Below are 21,459 nucleotides of genomic sequence, written 5' to 3' on the forward strand. Positions count from 1 at the left end.
GGCCAATACACTGCTTATAGGGTCATTAAATAAAGAGCTGTGGAAAATATTCCTCTCCAAGTGTGTGTGTGTGTGTGTGTGTGTGTGTGTGTGTGTGTGTGTGTGTGTGTGTGTGTGTGTGTGTGTGTGTGTGTGTATCGGTGAACAGAGGTCTGCAGCAGCAGAGCTGCTACACACTCCCATTCAAAAGGCTATTTGACCGAAAAAACAAACGGTAAATCTTAAAAGTGTTGATTCCGTCCTAAATATGCTTTTAAACGAAAGTTTGACTCGGGTACATTCTTTTATTCCTGTGGCTATTAGGAACCTGAATTCACTTGATTGACAATTGTGATCGGTGTTAAGAAATGTCAATAAACCAGAGCACATTTTTCTCCCATCCAGGAATGCTGTGTGGACTAGCCAGACCTTCCTCCGCAGTGCTGTGGAGGAAGGTCTGGCTATGCGAGACTAGAGTAATAGTAACAATAACTAAAATGAGATAACATGCTCTAAGTATTGAAACATAGGTTTCAGTGTATAGTGTAAATGTAGGAAGTGAAACTTTGTTAAACTGACACATGACGGCTCATCGTTTCTCCAGAGATGTATAGTAATGAAGTAGAACTACTTCACTACTGTACTTAAATACTAAAAGGTTGTATCTGTACTCTACTGTAGTATTATTTTTTTCTCCTACTTCCACTTTTACTTCAGTACATATTTTCGATGAGTTTAATACTTTTACTCCGATACTGATGATATTCAAACTTTTGACTGCTTTCTTTAATAACTACTAGGGCTGTCAATTGATTAAATTTTTTTTATCTAATTAATTACATACTCTGTGATTAATTAATCGAAATGAATCGCATACATAATTAATGGTGCCTGAACCGATTTTAAGAAAGTTAGAAAAGAAAACAAAAGGGTACTAAACAACAGATGGTGACATTAAAGAACGGCTTGTTTATTGCTAAGGCCATATGGTCAAAATTAAATGATTTAATAATAATGAATAACAATAACTTATTTCACTAGTAAATTGCTGTTGAACGACAAAAACAACAACCAGATAGGAAAAGGACATTTACAATAACTTCAAATGCACCACGAGGATGTTTTTTTTCCATTTATTTCTGTATGATGTGCAAATCGTGAAAATAGAGGCAGGCTTCATGTTCAAAGGGATGAATAAAACTATTTAGGCAAGCAAAGCAGTCTATTCATTGATTGTCATCCTGTACAGAAATAAATGAAAACAAATGTAAAAAAAAAGCTTTAAAAAATCTAAAGCTACATTTAGTTTTCTTTAGAAACTGGGCAGCAGAAATATATGATCTGCAATTAAGCTGCTAACACACATTTGTGTGGTCCCTTAAGACTTGGAGCTGGTTCCCGTTCTCGTCGGCCTGGAGACTTCTGACAGCTCTACTTCACAGTTCTGTAACATGATTCATGATAGTGGGAACAGCTTTGTGTTGCGTTTGCTGTGTTGCTGCCTCTCATTAAAGATAAGGACCTTTTCCTGATGTTCCTGTTCCTGTCCCCAGTGGGTGCTGTTACCCACAGTTACACATGTGAAACATATTCCACTTTTATTGAAAATCCCATTTTGGTAGTGATGCATTGTTAACTAGTACAAATGTAATTGGCATTATGACTAGTAAAAGTGCAATTTCAGATAACTACAATCAGAATTACAACTATAGATATATATATCCACAAATGTATATTGTGGATATCTGTGTTTTTTCATTTGGGATATCTGAAATAAACTTATGACCAGTAACAATTGGATAGTAGCGGAGACCGGGGATAGTTGTAACACGGGTCAAATTTCTCCACTCAGGAGCAAGTTTGGAATCACCTACCATACCATACACATGTGAAGAATCAGCCCCCTGTGACAGACACTGCAGATTTTAGAAATACAAAAACTATTTTTAGGTAAGAAAGTATTTTTTAACCTAATTTATTTTTGAGATAGCACTGCCGAGTCTGGGTTACAAAATCATACAACCTGCCCCAAGCAAAAGTTTGGTTGTTATTGTTTTTCTTAAAATTTCTTGGAAAAGACCGAGGAGTGCCTCTCAACCCATACACACACAAATATTATGTTAAAAAGTCATTTAAATGTTAAATAAGTTTCAATATCAACTTTTTGTTATAATCCTAATTTCATGATGTAACATTTCACCCCAGTGTTTGGTACAAGCAAATCTTAACATTTTACTCCTTGTATTTGTGAATAAACCGTGCATTTTATGTTTGGGTTGCAGAGATAACAGCTGCATCATTTAATAGCAGACATGTGATTAGTTAGAATCATATTTTTGCTCTTTTTGACAGGGAAGAATTCAATTACACATATCAATAGATAGCAATAATAGCAATACATATCCAGTCTTACTATTAATCTTATACTTTTTGAGAATTTAATTTGAATTTGGACAAGTACAATTAAAGTTAGTAGATATCTTTAAAACTATTTACACTAGTCAGAATGTTATTGCGGATATCATTGTGACGGGTGAGAATATGATTGACTAGAAGAAAATCCTATTCTGGATCTCTGACATGTCATCCCAGATAGTAGTGTTGGATAAGATGTGTAACGGCTTGCCAGACGTGATGAGTGCTCCCATCAGTCTAGTCTATGCGCACTTTACGCATACATGATCAGAGCTTAATGCATAGGCGTCAAACTCTGACGGTAACAGAAGACATTTAGACTGCTGTCTAGTTATTACAAGGAACAAAAATGTGTCATCCCTACCTTTTATCTCGAGATAAGTGAAAGCCCTTTTTAAGTTTCAATGCGTCTTTCGACCACTCCCTTACTTTTCTTCTTTGCAGGCGGATGCTTGCGAGGATGTGTTGTTTATGAGAGAGAGAGAGAGAGAGAGAGAGAGAGAGAGAGAGAGAGAGAGAGTGTTCTCTGTCTCAGCTCCTCCTTCGCCGCGCACTTCGTCTCCTAGTTTGGTGCATTCCAGAAATCTTTTTGTTGTCGGGAGTTTTCCCTGTTAAAAGTTCATCTAAACGTTTCCTCTGTGTGACAGCCTACAGCTGAGGTAAGGAACCCACTGCTTTATCTGGCACTATTTGTATTCATATTTAAATGTTAGAAAGGTAAACAGAAAACAGTAAGTGGTCCTCCCTGTCTATACCCGTATGTACCCATAGACAGTATATAAGAATGGACCAACAGCTCCCGTTGCTCTGGACGGAGACCAGTGAAGGATATTAGAAGCACTTTTCCGGTGAGCGCTGAGCATTACTGCGCAGCCTCCAACTGAGAGAGACGACGTAAATGTGACATGAGCAACATGTCTGAAAGTTGGAAGTCTTCTGGTAGCTGTGCCAAGAGAAATCTCAATCATTCCCAATCTTGCAGAGACGGATAGCGTAAATATGTAAGGCGATAACATGGGCACAGGCTAATTATTGCTAACTAAAATGCTAGTTAACATCAGTAATTAAACTTAAACAGCTAATGTAAGTTGAAACTGCCTGCAAGCTTCTCCTGTACTATACAGTAATTTATCTACTATGCGACAGTAAGTCACAATCGTTAGCCTATTTTTACAAAAACGTCTGCTACGGAGCTGTAATGTGAGACATAATGGTCTCAGGGGAGCCGGAGATCGGCAAAGTCTCAGGGGCACCGGGGACCAGCAGAGTTTCAAGGGCAGTCTCAGGGGCGCTGGAGACCGGCAAAGTCTCAGGAGCGGTTTCAGGGGCAGTCTCAGGGGTGCCGGAGACCAGCAAAGTCACAGGGGCAGTCTCAGGGGCGAATGGGAAGGGCAAAGTCTCTGGGGAATTGGTCATAGCCGATTCAGGGCGGCTGGACGTCGGCCGGGGTTTAGGGCGGCTGCTAGCCAGCCGGGGAGCAGGGAGGCTGCTAACCAGCCGGGATTCTGGGGGGCTGCTAGCCAGCCGGGATTCTCGGAGACACTAGAAGGCTCGGGGACACTAGGCAGTGCTGGGACACTGGTCAACTCGGGGACACTGGTCAACTCGGGGACACTGGGCAGTGCTGGGGCGCTGGGGAGCTTGGGGACACTGGGGAGCATGGGGACGCTGGGGAGCCTGGGCAGCACAGGGTCTAGCGGATTGACAGGCTCGTAGTATGGAAGGCCAAACTCTCTTGCAGTCACCTGCCAGCGAACCTCCATGAGGTGCTTGGCAAATATGGGGTTCTTTTCATGCAACCCACGAATAAACCCCAGCAACTGCTTACCATCAATGTCCAAGGGATGGAAACGCGGTTCGAACCTCACCACTGCTGGGTCCATGTTAGTCAGATCGTTCTGTTACAATTAGCAGAAAATAATGGACCCAAACAAAGGGAGCAGGCAGGCAGGTAGGCAGAAGGTTTGAACATGAGGATTTATTGAACAAAAACACAAAAATAAACCAAGGGAGTCCTGAGGCTTCAGCAGGAAAAAGACAATTCCAAAAGAGGTAATCCAAAAAACAGAGTACAAAAAAATAGGAACTACAGAACTGACATGGGGAAACGCACACGAACACACACAAACTGACAGGAACAAGACACAAAATTATCTGACAAGAGACAAAGGAAACACAGGGGCTAAATAAACTAGGTAACGCGCACACACGGGACAGGTGACACCAGGGCTGGGGAACAGGTGGAGCACATTAGACAATCACACAGGCGGGAAAACACAGGAAGCAAAACTAGACATGACAAGACAGAAAACTAGACTATCAAAATAAAACAGGAAACAGAACATAATACAAACAACAGGGAACAGAAGTATACACAAACCAGAATACACAAAACAGGATAAATCTACACCACAATGAACAGAAATATACAGAATAAATATACAAAACGGGAAACAGACAGAATTAAGAAAACAGGCAACAGAAATATCCAAAACCACAACAGAAATGTCCAAAACCACAACAGAAATGTCCAAAACCACAACAGCTGAAGCTCCTTAAAGCTGCATTCTCTCTAACGTCCAGCAGGGGGTGACTCCTTTGACTCCAAAAAGAAGTCTGTTTCTATAGAAGGTTTTAAAATGGCAGTCCGCAAACCAATGGGTGACATCACTGCTGCTTAGGGCTGTCAACGAATATTCTAAATTTGAATATATATTTGAATAGTAAAAACCCCCACAGATATTTGAATATGAAAATGTGAATGCGGATATAATAAGAGAGAGAAAAAAACGGCACTACCATGACCATCGTATGTGGGCCTGGACCGGTGCTGCCTAAGCGTTCAGCTTCCTGTCTGATGGAGATCAGCCTAGTCTTGCATTGCCAGCGTTGCTGAGGAAGTCCAGCCGGTCGGGAAGAGAGTCACAGCGAGTGGGCATGTTGATGATGTTCTAGCATGTGGCTGCCGGTACTGGAAGTAAACAAACAACAAGGGTGAAGAAGATGACAGAACAAAGATGCTAACATAAGTCTTTAACTGCAGAGATGCATTTTATTACCATTTTAAATGGTAATATGCAAATAAGAAAAAAGTTGGTTAGTTCGTTAGTTTGCACCTTGGTCAGTGAGGGCACTGTGTCTAGCGACCTGTGATTTACAAGCTGCAGCACCCCCTGTTAGCAAACTGTGATGATAATAAAATGATAGCTTATAACTATCTCTGGTTGTTTTTTCTGTTCCACGACATTTTGTATGTCATGTTTGGGGTGTGGTATGAAGAGAGGGATCATTTTAGTAACAAGAGGGCTTTTCACCGGGGTGGAACAGCTGATCTCTTCACCGTGGAACAGCTGATCCACTTGTGCCTCTGTTTACCAGTGTCTACTCTGGTTCAGGCTTTACCGGACCCTCCCAGTGATCATGCTGCTCTTGGGGACCGGCTGCGCAGCGAAAAGCCGCTGCTGACAGGCGCAGAGCTTCGCCGGAGCTCCGACTGCTGTTTGTCCGGCCATCTGACGGCATCAGTATTAAATTGAGACAGTTTCATTACCAGTTAAAAATGTCTCGTTGTCGCGTTAAATAGTAGTCTAATTTGGTGTTTTGGTACAGTTGGTTTTAACGCCTGATGCGTAGATGTGTACGCCTATAGGAGTACACATGAAAACCCTGAAGATTCAGGGGAGATGGATCCGTGCGTCCTGCCTCCTATGCGCCATGGATGTCTGAGCCTCAGCAACTACTAACTATAAAGATACAATTTGCCTGTTCCCAGCATTAGCACAAAACTTTGCGATGGTTAGCTTGTTACCTGTGACAATATATGCTAAATGTAACGTTTCACTTTCTTAGCGTGTGAGTGACTGACCTATCTGGGTGCGTTTTGAGATGCCTGATGAAGTTCGACGTTGTTGATCCGGCATAATTTATCTTGGTGCCGCACACCTTGCATGTAACTGTTGGCTTACTGCCTCTGTTTACCAAGTTATTGAAAGCAAAACTAATGACAAAAGGCACAACTCCGGGAGGACTTGGTGTCGCCATCGTCAATGTATTTTTATGTGTGAGTGTGTGCACATAAGGCATAACGCATGCGTTATGTTGCACATTATGGCAAAGGGCAGGGGACATACAGCTCATCATACGTTTCCCCAACGTATATGTGCCAATAAAAGAAAATAGAAATACATGAATACATTTAGATTTAAAAAGCTATAATTGCATGAAAACATGTTGTTGACGAGTCTCGAAGCTCGAGTCTGAAGTCTTTTGGGTCGAGTCCGAGTCAAGTCTGAAGTCAGCTGTTTGTGCGACTTAAGTGCGACTCGAGTCCGAGTCTCAGACTCGAGTCCCCATCTCTGGTGAATGAACGTGTCCGTGGGTGGGGCTGCATGGGCGTGGGAATGTGGGCTGGTGTGGCTACAGTGCCAGGGCTGAGTTTTTGTCCCAGTCCACCCCTGATCACAAATTAATCCTGAAACCCCCTGACCAACATGCCAATACTGTTAATCATATGGGTAAATGAAAACACATCAAATCAACAAGCAAGTTTGTTTCTAGACTACTAATTTACTAAATGTCCCCCTCACTTCTGTGGCGCATTGTCAATTCATTTCATTACCAATCTCCCCCTTCCCTTATCCTCAGAGCCCACTCTTTTCTTACTCTCTTTAGCTTCCTCCTCTTCCTTCTCTTGCTATACTCCCACCACATCTGCTTCTCATCCTGCAGCATTCCTGTCTTTCCTAAGAGTATTATGACATGTGGTTTTGATGAACTAACACACTCACACACTCTCTGTTCCTTTCCCCTGCTTTCACTACCTCATTTTGTTCTCTATTTCTCAATTCCTTCCTCCCTGTACAAACAGATACACACACACACACACACACACACACACACACACACACACACACACACACACACACACACACACACACACACACACACACACACACACACACACACACACACACACACACACACACACACATGAATACACTTACAAATACAACACACTGGCTATCCACTGTCTTGTCCCTATCTAGTGCTGTGTCTCAGGATCATGTGATGATCTGTGGTCTGTTGTTCTTTGGATCTATTCATGTATTTTTTTTTCTACAGTCTGCACCTCTTTCTCTCTCAATATGGTTTGCAGGTTTCAAACATTATTCTATAATGACATTGTTTTCGAAAATATTCTCTTCCTGCAGTCCAACCTTTTTTAATGAACCTTTTCATTGTTTTTGTTATTATTATTCATTGTATCTATCCTACCTACCTAGTAGGGGTGGAACGGTTCACAGAATTTACGGTTTGGTTCATATCACGGTTTTAGGTGACCACTTCCGGTTGAGATTTTTGGTACATAGGGGGACATTTCCAATTTTAACATGCTTGTCAGGTTATTTGTTTGGCAAAAAAGTTAACTGTTTGCCTTAATAAAATTCTGGCTAAGAATAAGGAACATAAACACTTCTCGAGCGTGCGCCCCATGTACCAAGGCTCAGTCCTAACTGCAGTGGCCCAGGTTCGATTCCATGCCATGACCCTTTGCTGCAAGTTGTCCTCCCTCGCTCTCCCTCTTTCCTGTCTATAGCTGTCCTATCAGTTAAAGGCAAAAAGCCCAACAAAATTATCTTTAAGAAAAAATAATAGGTTTTCTAATTAGCGTAAACTAAAAATGCAGCTTTGTTATTTTTATATGAAAACAGCAACATTATAAAGTTAACCAGCACTCGACTTTTCTTTAAAGAAGACATTATCTACTGTTTTCAGGTTCATACTTGTATTTTGTGTTTTTACTAGAACATTTTTTACATGCGCACGGGGGAAATGATGGAGACACATGGAGAGGCGTGATTGGGAGGAACGGCCTCCCTGATCTAAACCAGAGTGGTTGTTTGTTGTTGGACTTCTGTGCCAGTCATGGATTGTCTATAACGAACACCATGTTCGAACATAGGGATGCTCATAAGTGTACTTGGTACCAGAGCACCCCAGGCCAAAGGTCAGTGATCGATTTTATAATCGTTTCATCTGATCTGAGGCCGTATGTTTTGGACACTCGGGTGAAGAGAGGGGCGGAGCTGTCAACCGATCACCATCTGGTGGTGAGTTGGGTCAGTGGGTGGGGGAAGACTCTGGACAGACCTGGTAAGCCCAAACGGGTAGTGCGGGTAAATTGGGAACGTCTGGAGGAGGCCCCTGTCCGACAGACTTTAAACTCACACCTCCGGCGGAGCTTTTCATGCATCCCTGTGGAGGCTGGGGGCATTGAACCCGAATGGACAATGTTCAAAGTTTCCATTGCTGAAGCTGCGGTGAGGAGCTGTGGTTTTAGGGTCTTAGGTGCCTCAAGGGGCGGTAACCCACGAACACCGTGGTGGACACCGGTGGTCAGGGAAGCCGTCCGACTGAAGAAGGAGTCTTTCCGGGATATGTTATCCCAGAGGACTCCGGAGGCAGTTGCAAGGTACCGAAGGGCCCGAAGGGCTGCAGCCTCTACCGTGAAAGAGGCAAAGCAGCGGGTGTGGGAGAAGTTCGGAGAAGACATGGAGAAGGACTTTCGGTCGGCACCAAGGTGCTTCTGGAAAACCGTTCGCCACCTCAGGAGGGGGAAGCAGAGAACCATCCAAGCTGTGCACAGTAAGGATGGGACACTGTTGACCTCAACTGAGGAGGTAATAGCGCGGTTGAGCACTTTGAGGAACTCCTAAATCCGACTAATACGCCCTCTATGGTAGAGGCAGAGCTGGAGGATGATGGGGGATTGTCGTCAATTTCCCTGGTGGAGGTTGCTGAGGTAGTTAAACAACTCCACAGTGGCAAAGCCCCAGGAATTGATGAGATCCGTCCAGAAATGCTTAAGGCTCTGGGTGTGGAGGGGTTGTCTTGGTTGACACGCCTCTTCAACATTGCGTGGAAGTCTGGGACGGTGCCTAAGGAGTGGCAGACCGGGGAACCAGAGGGTGTGTGCCAATAACAGGGGTATCACACTTCTCAGCCTCCCCGGTAAAGTCTACTCCAAGGTACAGGAAAGGAGGGTTCGGTCGATAGTCGAATCTCAGGTTGAAGAGGAACAATGCGGATTCCGTCCTGGTCGTGGAACAACGGACCAGATCTTTACTCTCGCAGGATCCTGGAGGGAGCCTGGGAGTATGCCCAACCGGTCTACATGTGTTTTGTGGATCTGGAGAAGGCGTATGACTGGGTGCCCCGGGAGATACTGTGGGAGGTGCTGTGGGAGTACAGGGTGAGGGGGTCCCTTCTCAGGGCCATCCAATCTCTGTACGACTAAAGCGAGAACTGTGTCCGGGTTCTCGGCAGTAAGTCGGACTTGTTTCAGGTGAGAGTTGGCCTCCGCCAGGGCTGCACTTTGTCACCAATCCTGTTTGTAGTATTTATGGACAGGATATCGAGGCGTAGTCGGGGTGGAGAGGGGTTGCAGTTCGGTGGGCTGGGGATCTCATCGCTGCTTTTTGCAGATGATGTGGTCCTGATGGCATCATCGGCCTGTGACCTTCAGCACTCACTGGATCGGTTCGCAGCCGAGTGTGAAGCGGCTGGGATGAGGATCAGCACCTCTAAATCGGAGGCCATGGTTCTCAGCAGGAAACCGATGGAGTGCCTTCTCCAGGAATGAGTCCTTACCCCAAGTGAAGGAGTTCAAGTACCTTGGGGTCTTGTTCGCGAGTGAGGGGACAAGGGAGCGGGAGATTGGTCGGAGAATCGGCACAGCGGGTGCGGTATTACATTCAATTTATCGCACCGTTGTGACGAAAAGAGAGCTGAGCCAGAAGGCAAAGCTCTCAATCTACCGGTCAGTTTTTGTTCCTACCCTCAGTAGCTAGTTCAGGCAGTCAATTCAAGCTGCACTGCTGTAAACACACGTTTCACTCTTTGTATCATATACCAAACACACTCTCTCAATTTGGCAGCCTATTTAAGCTGCACAATTTCCCCATCTCTGCCATGTTAGTGCTGCAGCGGCCCTGCACCCGTATCACCTGCTGTTCCCCCTATGCCTGGAGCATGGGAACCAAGGGGGTAAGCCAGCCTCTATCAAGGGGGTAAGCGTCTCTTCACAACCCAAACCTCCTATGGCGCCATTTTGATGCTAATAAGCACTCACCCCCCGTTAGCATTCCATTGACTGCCATTCATTTTGACATCACTTTGACAGCGAATAACTTTACCTCTAAAGCGTTTAAAGACTTTATTTGTCCATTGTTTATTTCTAAAGAAACACGACAATGTATAAAAGGCTCCGTTACCTTGTACCTCACGTTATGGCTCCGTAGCAGACGTTTCTGTAAAAAATAGGCTAACAATTGTGTCATAACCACGGGACTTACTGTCTCATAGTAGAGGAATTACCATATAGTACAGGAGAAGCTCGCAGACAGTTTCGACTTACATTAGCTCTTTAAGTTTAATTACTAATGTTAACTAGCATTTTAGTTAGCAATAATTAGCCTGTGTCCATGTTATCTCCTTACATATACCTACGCTCTCCGTCTCTGCAAGATTGGGAATGATTGAGATTTCTCTTGGCACAGCTACCAGAAGACTTACAACTTTCAGACAGGTTGCTCACGTCACATCTACGTCATCTCTCTCAGTTGGAGGCTGCTCAGTAACGCTCTGCGTTCAACGGAAAAGTGCTTCTAATGGCCTTCACTGGTCTCCGTCCAGAGCAACGGGATCTGTTGGTCCATTCTTATATACTGTCTATGGCTTCTACAAAGCGTACCTCCTATGGCGCCATTTTGATGCTACCTAGCACTCACCCGCAGTTAGCATTCCATTGACTGCCATTCATTTTGACGTCACTTTGACAGCAAATAACTTTACATCTGAAGCGTTTAAAGACTCTATTTGTCCATTTTTTATTTCTAAAGAAACACGACAATGTATAAAAGGCTCCATTACCTTGTATCTCACATTATGGCTCCGTAGCAGCCGCTTTTGTAAAAATAGGCTAACGATTGTGTCAAAACAACGCGACTTTCTGTAGTAGACAAATTACCGTACAGTACAGGAGAAACTCGCAGGCAGTTTCGACTTACATTAGCTGTTTAAGTTTAATTACTAATGTTAACTATCATTTTAGTTAGCAATAATAAGCCTGTGCCTATGTTATGTCCTTATATATACCTACGTTCTCCGTCTCTGCAAGATTCGGAATGATTGAGATTTCACTTGGCACAGCTACCAGAAGACTTACAACTTTCAAACAGGTTGCTCACATCACATCTACGTCGGCAAGCTCAGTTTGCAGCTGCGCATTAACACTCAACCCTCACCGGAAAAGTGCTTTTAATATACTTCACTGGTCTCCGTCCAGAGCAACGGGATCTGTTGGTCCATTTCTTTAACTGTCTATGATGGGAACCTGGCTCGGCATGACATCATACGGAGCCCAGAGCAGAAAACAATGTTGAAACGGGAACATTCAGAACAGTGGGAAATCTGAGGTTTTGGCTCACAGGGTGAAATAGGGCAATAGTGATGATGAGAGACACATGATGAGGCAACAGATGAGAAGAATCATGCTCTTCTATTGAGGACAATTTATTCAATATACTGGGAGAGCTGCACCATGGCTATCCCTTTGTTTTCTACTTGAAAACTAAAGTGCAGTATTTTAAAAAGCAATGAAAGAAATATGGCTGGATTTTCTATCAAAAGGAAAAATTCCACTGTGTTAACCCAGTATAATTTGAGGAGAATGAAGTGAAACCTGCAAGCCCTTTCAGACAGCACAACTTGGATGCTAAAGAAAAAAAGCTATACCTTTTGTCCTGTCAATCAGGTCATGAACAATGAAGGGGCAGAAAACATATTCTTATACTCAGAAATAAACTTTATTGAGGTGTGTTCAATTGAGAAAGAGGTACCAGCCTTTTTTGAACAGCGTGCATGAGGAATTTTAGCTGAGGTAATGACAGCGACAGTGGCCTACCATCAGAACAAATAATTTAAATAGTGTGAGTCCCTTGTTCTTCTGCCTGTATCAGACGGGCCATACGCCATCCAGAGTAGGCGTCATCACGACGCTCTTTATTGGGGAGAACTATCCCACGTTCACCAAGACAAAAAAAATGTCCTAAAATAGATCCGGATAGATGGGCTTTATAGACCACACCGGCTGAGGCTCCCTTTTGGAGGAAAGAATAGCGCCGTCACATCAGGAGAGAAAAGCGTTGCAGGTTAATCAAGACTTTCACAGATTTAAGCAGTGTTGGGCAAGTTACTTTTAAAAAGTAATTAGTTACAGTTACTAGTTACTTCGTCCAAAAAAGTAACTAAATTAGTTATTCAGTTACAAATTATGAAAGTAACTAGTTACTTCAGAAAGTAACTATTGCGTTACTTTCAATTACATTTTTAAATGCTCAAATGTGACCCCACCTCCACCTACCCCTCTTTAATGAAACTTAAAATACATGTGCATGTTCAATTATTTATGATAAATCTGAATATTATAATGAAATGGACACTTAATACAATACATTATTAACAGAAACAATGTACACAAATCTAAACTATTTTAATGTTGCTGTGGGACAAAGTGAGACTAGCCTCCAATCAAATGTCATGTATGTAGATATTATGTTTATATGTGGATCGATACAAATACACCTCAACAGGCAACTGGGCAAAATGAAATTAAACTCAAATAACGTAAGTGGCCTGATGTTTATACTTGTGCGCTGGTGTGTGCGTCAAGCCGACGTGTGTGTGTGTGTGTGGGGAGTGGGTGATAGAGCAAGGGAGAAGTGAGAGAGTGACGGCGATTAGCTTTCCAGTGAGTGCCGACTCTAGAGTCATATAGTAAGAGAAACAAAGTGTCTCCCCTGTGTTTTCTGACCACGGTGGAAAATCTGTAGCAGGAAAAGTTAACCCTCTCCTTGATTTCATATCGCCATACCTGTCTCTCTCTCGTTGACTGACTCGCTTGTGTTGTTCTTGTGTGTCCGACTATGCGTGCTTTCAAACACCCACCCAACTCTACCTCTGATTGGCTTACCATGACATTTTACTCAACCTCAGCCAATCGTCAGCATTTATGCGCTTGGGTCGTGCACTGCCCACTAACCAAGGAAGAACAGTAAAAAAAAAGTCTTTGCCTCTCGGCTCAGAATCTAGTTGGTCTGATGAAAAAAACAGCTTCAAATATAGTAATGCCCCGCATTTTTTGGCAGTAACGTTAACGGCGTTATTAAGATGGGAAGAGTAATCAATTAGATTACTCGTTACTGAAAAAAAGTTAGTAACGCCGTTATTTATAACGCTGTTATTCTCATCACTGGATTTAAGGCTCATGAATCACGTGACTATTCACAGCTTACCTTAGTGGGAGGCTGCTACAGAAACAGAAACAGTTATGGCAGCATGTGTCATGTGTATAAAACAAAGGTTTGTTTCAAAAGATATTAATCCTCACACATTTGCCTTGACATTCTGTGAAGTAAGCATATGTGCTGCCTGATGTATGCGTAAAAGACGTCCCACCCAGCACGCTGACCTACGGGTGTAAACATGGAAGCCACTGTGTTCTCTCATTCGTGGGACGTTCAGGGTGATAAAGACGACAAAAGTAAACAAGTCAAGTAAAAGTTGTTGTATGCTTCTTACATTAAGTGCGGTCGGGGCGCTGCGGACGGCGCGCATGGTCCTTCACACAAAGTTGCCTAGGCCGCTGTTGTGTAATATCGCTGTCCGCACCGACCGCGCTGACCGCAAGAAGCATGAAGCATGTGTCAGACTCATCCTGGGTCCGGTTGTGTAAGTGTTCTAACTTATAACACTAATATCATTACCGCCGGGAAAAAACACCTCCGCTAATTACATCCATATTTGTAACCGTCAAGCCACTAAGCCTTGTTTGGAAATGAATACCTCTGCTGAAGTGCTAAATTCATTAACGATAACCGCCGTCACTAAACACTGACTGAGGCTGTTTATTAATGGATCTTTTTGCTGATTTGCTCTCATAACGGGCCAGATAGGTGGCGCATGGGGCACCACCCTAAGTCTATGAGGCAAATGTCTGTAATAACCGCTGGACAGTTGTCTGTGCTTAGTTCATGTGTCTGTCTGTATCCTAATAACAGCAGGACAGTTGAGTTTATGCTATCTAAACTGCTAAAGACAGTTGTGAAGTAGTCTATATCCACGACGTTCCACTTCCGGGATTGCTGTCGTTCTGCCAGAAATTCCGCCTGATGTCCCTCTTTACGGATGTCCGTTTTCGGATGACCATTACCTTCTGCTTTCTTTGTGTGGAAATTTTAAACTCCGGTGGATTTCTGAGGACTATGGTTAACTGCTCCTCAGATCTCTGCAGGGTAAATCCAGGCAGCTAGCTAAACTATCTGTCCAATCATTGTTTTCTGTTGCACGACTAAAACTTTTGAACGTACACGTTTCACCAAAACAAGTTCCTTCCCGAGGCTATTTTGCAGAGGCACCGTGGCTCCATCCAGAGTTTAGCGTTACCCAAGACGATTGTGATTGGTTTAAAGAAATGCCAAAAAACCAGAGCACATTTTTCTCCGATCCAGGAATGCTTCCTTCGTGGCACTGTGGAGGAAGGTCTCGCTATGCCAGACATGTTGTGAAGTGAGGATGATGTCAGTATGCACGTTTTTCTTTTGATAAGATTTGATAAGATCTATCAGATAAAATCCTATGTTAAATCAGTTTGACTAAAATGACTAAATTATTAGTTTTGGTGCGACTTGTCAACTGAAATGTTCAATATAATAATAGAGTTATTTGGGCCCCAGGCAAACAGTGTCTTCCTTTTAACCTACTTAACGTGGGTTCAGGGTGGAGCTTCCAACTCTTATTTCATGCTGGATACCTAGAGTAAACATTGCAACAACACCAACATCCTGGACTTTACACCTGTTAAACCATTCAGCCTTCTCTTCTTATAGTTAAGCAGTTATATTGTACATATTTGCTTATTTATTTCATCAATTTGTTTCATCAAATTCCTTTGAATATTTAAAACAATTTTTTAATGTAACCTTTATTTATCCAAGTAAGTTGATTTGTAAGACGACCTGTCACATTCACACATTTCACATTCATACCTGGAAGCTGCCCAGTACAACTACAGTCTGATCTGCTGGCCACTGAGCAGCTCCACTGGAACGGTTGGTTAAGAGCCTTGCTTAAGGGCACCTCAGTGGTGGTAATGAGGGAGGGATAAGTGCTGCTCTTTCACTTACCCAGATTTTTATTCTGTCGGTCTGGGGATTAAACTGACGACCTCCCGGTCACAAGCTCGCTTCTTTAACCTTTATGTCACCACTGCCCGATATTAATATATTGTGTATGTTTGCACCATCCACCAAAGCAGACTCCTTGTAAGTGTTACTTACTTGGCATTCAATCCTTTCCTGATTCTGATAGTTTAATGAATAAAAAACTATTTTATTTGAATTGTTATATTTTGTGAGTAAAATCTGAATCTGTGACGTAGCCAGTAATATTTATCTGTCAGGTAAATGTAGTAGTACAATGTTTTCGTTGGAGTAGAAGTACACAGTAAGTCAGGAGTATACAGTGGGGTTGCTTTGGGGGCCTCCTCTCTCAAGTAATTTCGGAGTACAATGGTTGTGGAGAAAGCTGCAAGCAGCAATACCAAGAAGTCGGCTGTTCCAAACTAGTGCACTAGTAACACTTATAATACAAAGGTCAGGGGGAGTACTAGCAGTACACCCAGGCCACTGGCAGTGAAGCAGTATCTATAGTTACATTTATAAAGACATCATATTTTATAAGCTCTTCATGTTTTGTATGTAAAAATCTTAATTTGTAACTAAAGCTGTCAGATAATTGTAGTGTAGTAGAAGTAGTAGGTGTAGAGTAAAAGTTCCACCTTTCCCTCTGACGTGTTGGAGTAGAAGTAGAAAGTGAGGATGAGTTCAGTAGTATTTACATTCCCCCTCTGGAGTCCAGTACAGGTCACTTGGCTGCTGGACAGGGAGTGGGATTGGACCTTGTTCATGCAATGCAACATTGTTTTCTAACATAAATGGTTCAGTCAGTTCTGCTTTTGTACCTGACTGGAGTTTCTTGTTTTGCAGAAACATGTCCTCTGAGAGTGCAGTGTCAGCAGTTGAACCAAGGTTACATCGCCTCTCCGCCTGGTTTGACCCTGAAACTGCTGGGGTGAGATCAGGACACCACTCAGTCCGGCTGGACTCCACTTTATTTATACCTAACTTCCAATAAATGATTATTGAGTAGAGTGTAACAAACTCTGTCTGTCTGTGTGTGTAGGTGGTGACCATCCTGTTGGGGCTGTTCCAGGTGCTTTTGTCTGTCCCACTCGCTTACACTGACCAAAATCTGCCAAAACTCTTCATTCTGCCACTTGTTTTAGGAATACTAGTATGTACCATATAATTCTTTTTCTAATGCTAGTCAGGGGGTCAAATATACAAAAGGTGACAAGCTCTTGCAGATAGTCTGCACTTGCATGTAATGTTTTACAACAGCTCAGACCTAAAAAAGATAACCAAAGACATCAACATATATCTCAAATCTGGGTAATATATAACCCTAATAGACCTATAAGAGCACCTACAGTACATGTAGGGGTGACAGTTGTAAAATCTCCATTGGACTGCTCTCAGATGTGTGAACTCAATGTGTGGTCCAGACCTACTCTATCTGTAAAGTGTTCTGACATAACTCCTGTTAGGATTTGATACTATGAATAAAATTGAATAGAGTGTACTATAGCATCAATGAGCTTTTTGTTTTAGAGCTCCCCTCTCTCTGGTGACTGAAAACAACAACTCAACTGTCAGCTCAACCCTTGTGTACAGAATGTTTCCTCCTGGCTGCAAGTTTATACTACTGTAATGTAAAAAAGCAATTGTCTGGCTGCTTTAATGATAATTACTACCCACAAATTCACACAATGCGGATAAAGCCAATCACGGCCAGGGAGAGCTCTCTGTATTTCTCAGGATACCCACATTCCCGTGCTGCAGCACTGGAAGGATGCTCATCCAGCTTATTTGTACAGAAAAAAACGTCCGTTTAGGTCGATTCTGCAAGCAGCTTATAACGAGCCATATTTACATTTACCATTGTAGGAGGCGACCTGTAGTTGTTCTTGCGAGCGCAAACCAGGAATAAACGTGACAGAATATAAGAACGCAAAACTCTGGGTAAAGCTATGTTTATGGTCGCCATAGTGTCCGAGGCAGACAGTAATTTCGACAAGAAGGTAAGCCACAGTAACGTTAATAATTAGAGTACACAGATGCAATGTTTGGCAGTATGTAAGTGCTTACTTTCACCGGATATTTTGTTTGCATGCCCCCTGGCATTTTGGGGAATCTTGCTTTGAACAGCGCCTGTACAAGCTCGTAGCTTGTATCTGCGGGACTCGCGGCAGTGTCACGCACGAGTACAACCAAAGCTTAAGGAGGAAGGTTTGGGTGATGATGGATGGGTCAAACCAACACAGGAGGCCAGAATACGTGTCTACTTTTTAATTAACTGACTTTGTTACAGACGTAACCATAACTGTTGCCTAAACCTAACCACAGTTTAATTAACACAACAACATTTGTTGCCTAAACTTAAAAGTTCCGTTTCACAATGTTAAATAGAAGAATAGAACACATGTTAAAACTGCCCTGGTAGTGAGGTGTTAAAAGCGTTTCACTGTTTTAAATAGAACTGTCTTACATGTGGTTTTGGAGTCATTGGCAATCATCCTATTCTGTCCTTTAGGTAAGAGGGTGTTGAATTTTCACTCCGAGCCAGTAGTTTATTGACTCCACAACAATGTTCTTACATGAGCAGTACACAGAGTGCCGCTGACCAACCTTGCTCACTCGCTTACAGTTCTCCACAGCGTAGCTGTGTATTCTGGCTCTCTGATTGGTTACACTGTCAGTCTGCCTGTATTACACAATCCCTTGACAGGCAGAGAGGGGAGAGACCACAGCAATGCAGCATTAGTATGAATCCCACTGCTTTTCTTAAGTAGGCCTAAGTCTCTAATAACTCTCACTGCAACAAGGGGGAAACAAACAATCTGCTCTCCATCCAAACAATCCTTGTGTAAAATAATGCACACATATACACCAAAATTATATGGCAGATGCAACACACATACCTGTTGTTGCATGATGGGTAGAGGTTTTCAAGTGACAATGAAAATAATGGACTTTTACATTGGTTAAATGTTGCTGCAGATACTTTTTGAACAGTTTGAACCAGCAACAGACTTACTTTACTCTGACAGAATGGATTTACTCCAAGGATGAACTAAGGACAGATTTTTACCGAGCCATAACCAAGTCATTTTAGTTGTCTAGACTTAACCAAACATTAACCATGGTGGCGGCAGGTCAGAAAACTTCTTATGAATCATGCTCAGTCATATGCCGTATATTGACAGTGTTTCAACCATAGACTGAAGTAACTGTGTCGATGTAGCATCAGTAAGTTACACGGGGAAGCATAGCATGATAATGGCAGTTTCTTTGACACTGAGCCTGATGAACTGAGACCCATACAGGACACAATAACTTCTTTGAGGTTGGTTTATTCTAGTAATATTTATAATTTGTTGCAATTTGACAGAAGGCCAAACAAAATGATTAAAACCACAAATCCAAAACATACGGCAGTGGGCACTGACACTGACATAGAAAACAAAATAAAACAATAAAAATATACCATTACAATAAATTCAGGCTGATTCAAATGTACAGTTTGACAGTTTGACTACAGACTCCAAAAACAGGCTTTAACATGGAGCGCACAACTTCACACACTTGTCACTCTGATGTCTAAATACAATAAAAAATACAGTTGTTGTGTATTTTACCAATAACCACATACAATGGCATAGGTGAGTCTTTATGCATGCTAACAATACCTTGCTGACACATGCGTCGGCCGCTACACATGAAACCATCGACATCCATCCAAAGTCAATCTCATCTACAACATATCATCCCGTTATGAGATGGACACAGATATAACTTTAACCTTTTGTACATACATGTTTTAACCAGTTATTGCAATATTTAGCTATTTATTTCACACAATGTACTCCGCATTCTCCACTGTGCTGCTTCCCTGATCGGCCAGAAAGAAAAAAGAGAGCGACCAAGAGGTCAACTACTTAGCGCGTGACACCGCCACCTAGTGGCTGAAGTAACAAACTGGAAAATGGACCTTCTGCCAGCAAACAAACAAACATATGGTTCTGAGTACAATCAGCTGTATGAGTGTCCTTCAGCGTCTCCACACACATCACCCTCTGCTGTACTGAGAAATACAAAGATTTACCTGGTGGTCAGTGGTGTAATCAGCATTGTGTGAACTTGTTTGGCTTAAATGTAACGGACTTTCATTTATATGTAAAAGGTCTGCACTCTAAATCACAAAATCTGGATACCTGCTTTATTAACTGTGATAAAAGCAGCTGTCTCCCAGTAAAAGTCCAAAACTGTGTGTTTGTTTGTGTGTGTGTGTGTGTGTGTGTGTGTGTGTGTGTGTATTGCAGATTGTGGCAGGAGGATCATTGACCATTGCCAATGAGAAGAACTCCAGAAGACTACTGGTACGTTCACATAACAAGCTATTTTAAACTAACTAACTAACTCATACTCAGCCTACCTGTACTTGAGGCATAAGCCATTGTTGTTATGGCCCCACCAAAATAATAACTTGTGTTTACAGTCATTTCAATTTTTTACATTTAAACAATATAATGTATGGGAGTATCAAAGTGCACTGTGATGGAACCTGATGCCCCCCTCCACAGCTTCGAGGTTGTGCATGCAGTAATGTGGTTGGCCTGCTGGGGACGCTGCTGGCCTTCTGCCTCTACTGCTACAGCCTCAGCATGGTGAACAGCAATGACCTGTGTGGGTCCAATGTGATCACGTTTCATGACTATAATTACAGAGATTCAAGATATGGATGTCCCGAGGACCAGCTGAGGGTCAGTGTGTTGCTTTCATCAAACCTTTCTTTTCTGTTTTTTTCTAAAGTGAAGACAATAAAAAAAACACGATGGATGGATGGGCGATATGGAGGAATGGTGATGATGATAAAGATAAATCAATGGATGTATAGATACTGTAGAAGGATGGAAAGAAGGTAGCAGCAACACCCAATTTCTGACATAAGAGAAAAGGAAAAGCCTCTGGGAAGACCCAGGACAAGGTGGAGGGATTATATCTCCACCCTGGCCTGGGAAAGCCTCTGCATCCCCAGTAACAGCTGGTTAATGTGGCTTGGGAAAGGGAAGTTTGGGGTCCCCTGCTGCCCCCTCCCCGACCCAACGATGGATGGATGGATGGAGAAAAAGAAAAGTGGATAGTCCTGTCTCATGAGAAGATGCAGTGTTGATTATGTAATTGTAGATTATTGTAGATGACTGTTGATGTAGTTTAGTTACTTCCATGGGTAGAAGTATGATGTGTTTTCTTGTCTCCTGCAGGCCTACTGCTGGAGTGTGACACTGCTGCTGCTGCTCTACAATATGGCAGCCGTGCTGCTGCACTCCCTCCTGTCTGTCTCTGCCCTCAAGGCACTAAAAACAGACTGACACGCGCACACACACACACATGCACGCACACACGCACACACACACACACACACACACACACATGTGCGCGCACAACACACACACAACAAATCCTAAAACCAAGCACTTAAAACAAAGGTCTGCTCATGAGATCAGCCATCAGATTCTGGTTTCAACAGAGCCTACCTTGTTTGCCTGCATGGCGTTGGCATATAATAATGTTTTACAGGAAAGTATTGTTGTTTTTTATATCAAACCCTAGTATTAGAGGTAGACAGATACCAATATCAGCTTATTGCATATATATCCATATCAGTGTATCTGTGGTTTGATCATCAACAGTAAATGCCAAAGTACAGTTTGAGGTCATATAGACATGAAGAGCACTGACAAGTTGATCGTTATATTGTGAAATGTCACAAATGTCAGTATGTGTCTGGGTCACAATAAAAAGAAATGGAAAGAAATCTAAGGGA

At 42.7% G+C, this 21,459-nt stretch overlaps 2 protein-coding genes across 5 annotated transcripts in view; one reads left to right on the forward strand and one right to left on the reverse strand.

Annotated features, from left to right (window-relative positions):
• The window catches only part of tmem176 (transmembrane protein 176), a 31,370-nt gene extending 28,494 nt beyond the window's left edge, over positions 1-2,876 (reverse strand). For both annotated transcript variants that reach the window (XM_078266873.1, XM_078266864.1), the window contains exon 1: positions 2,759-2,876. The gene's annotated coding sequence lies outside the window, so the exon portion shown is untranslated. The remainder of the gene's footprint in view (positions 1-2,758) is intronic.
• Positions 2,877-2,943: 67 nt separating this feature from the next.
• LOC144528332 (uncharacterized) lies at positions 2,944-21,450 on the forward strand. 3 transcript variants are annotated; one of them, XM_078266892.1, is made up of 6 exons: positions 2,944-3,053; positions 16,500-16,584; positions 16,696-16,725; positions 19,955-20,011; positions 20,216-20,395; positions 20,897-21,450. In XM_078266892.1, exons 2-6 carry the CDS (start codon positions 16,504-16,506, stop codon positions 21,002-21,004), a joined length of 456 nt encoding a protein of 151 aa, XP_078123018.1. In that variant the 5' UTR covers positions 2,944-3,053; positions 16,500-16,503; the 3' UTR covers positions 21,005-21,450. The 3 variants fall into 3 exon arrangements, with proteins under 3 accessions (XP_078123018.1, XP_078123019.1, XP_078123012.1); XM_078266886.1 differs by having other exon boundaries at positions 2,945-3,053; positions 16,696-16,806; XM_078266893.1 differs by lacking the exon at positions 16,696-16,725.
• Positions 21,451-21,459: the final 9 nt, after the last annotated feature.

Source organism: Sander vitreus, chromosome 2 (genome assembly GCF_031162955.1).
Source record: "Sander vitreus isolate 19-12246 chromosome 2, sanVit1, whole genome shotgun sequence".
NCBI classification, from domain to species: domain Eukaryota; kingdom Metazoa; phylum Chordata; class Actinopteri; order Perciformes; family Percidae; genus Sander; species Sander vitreus.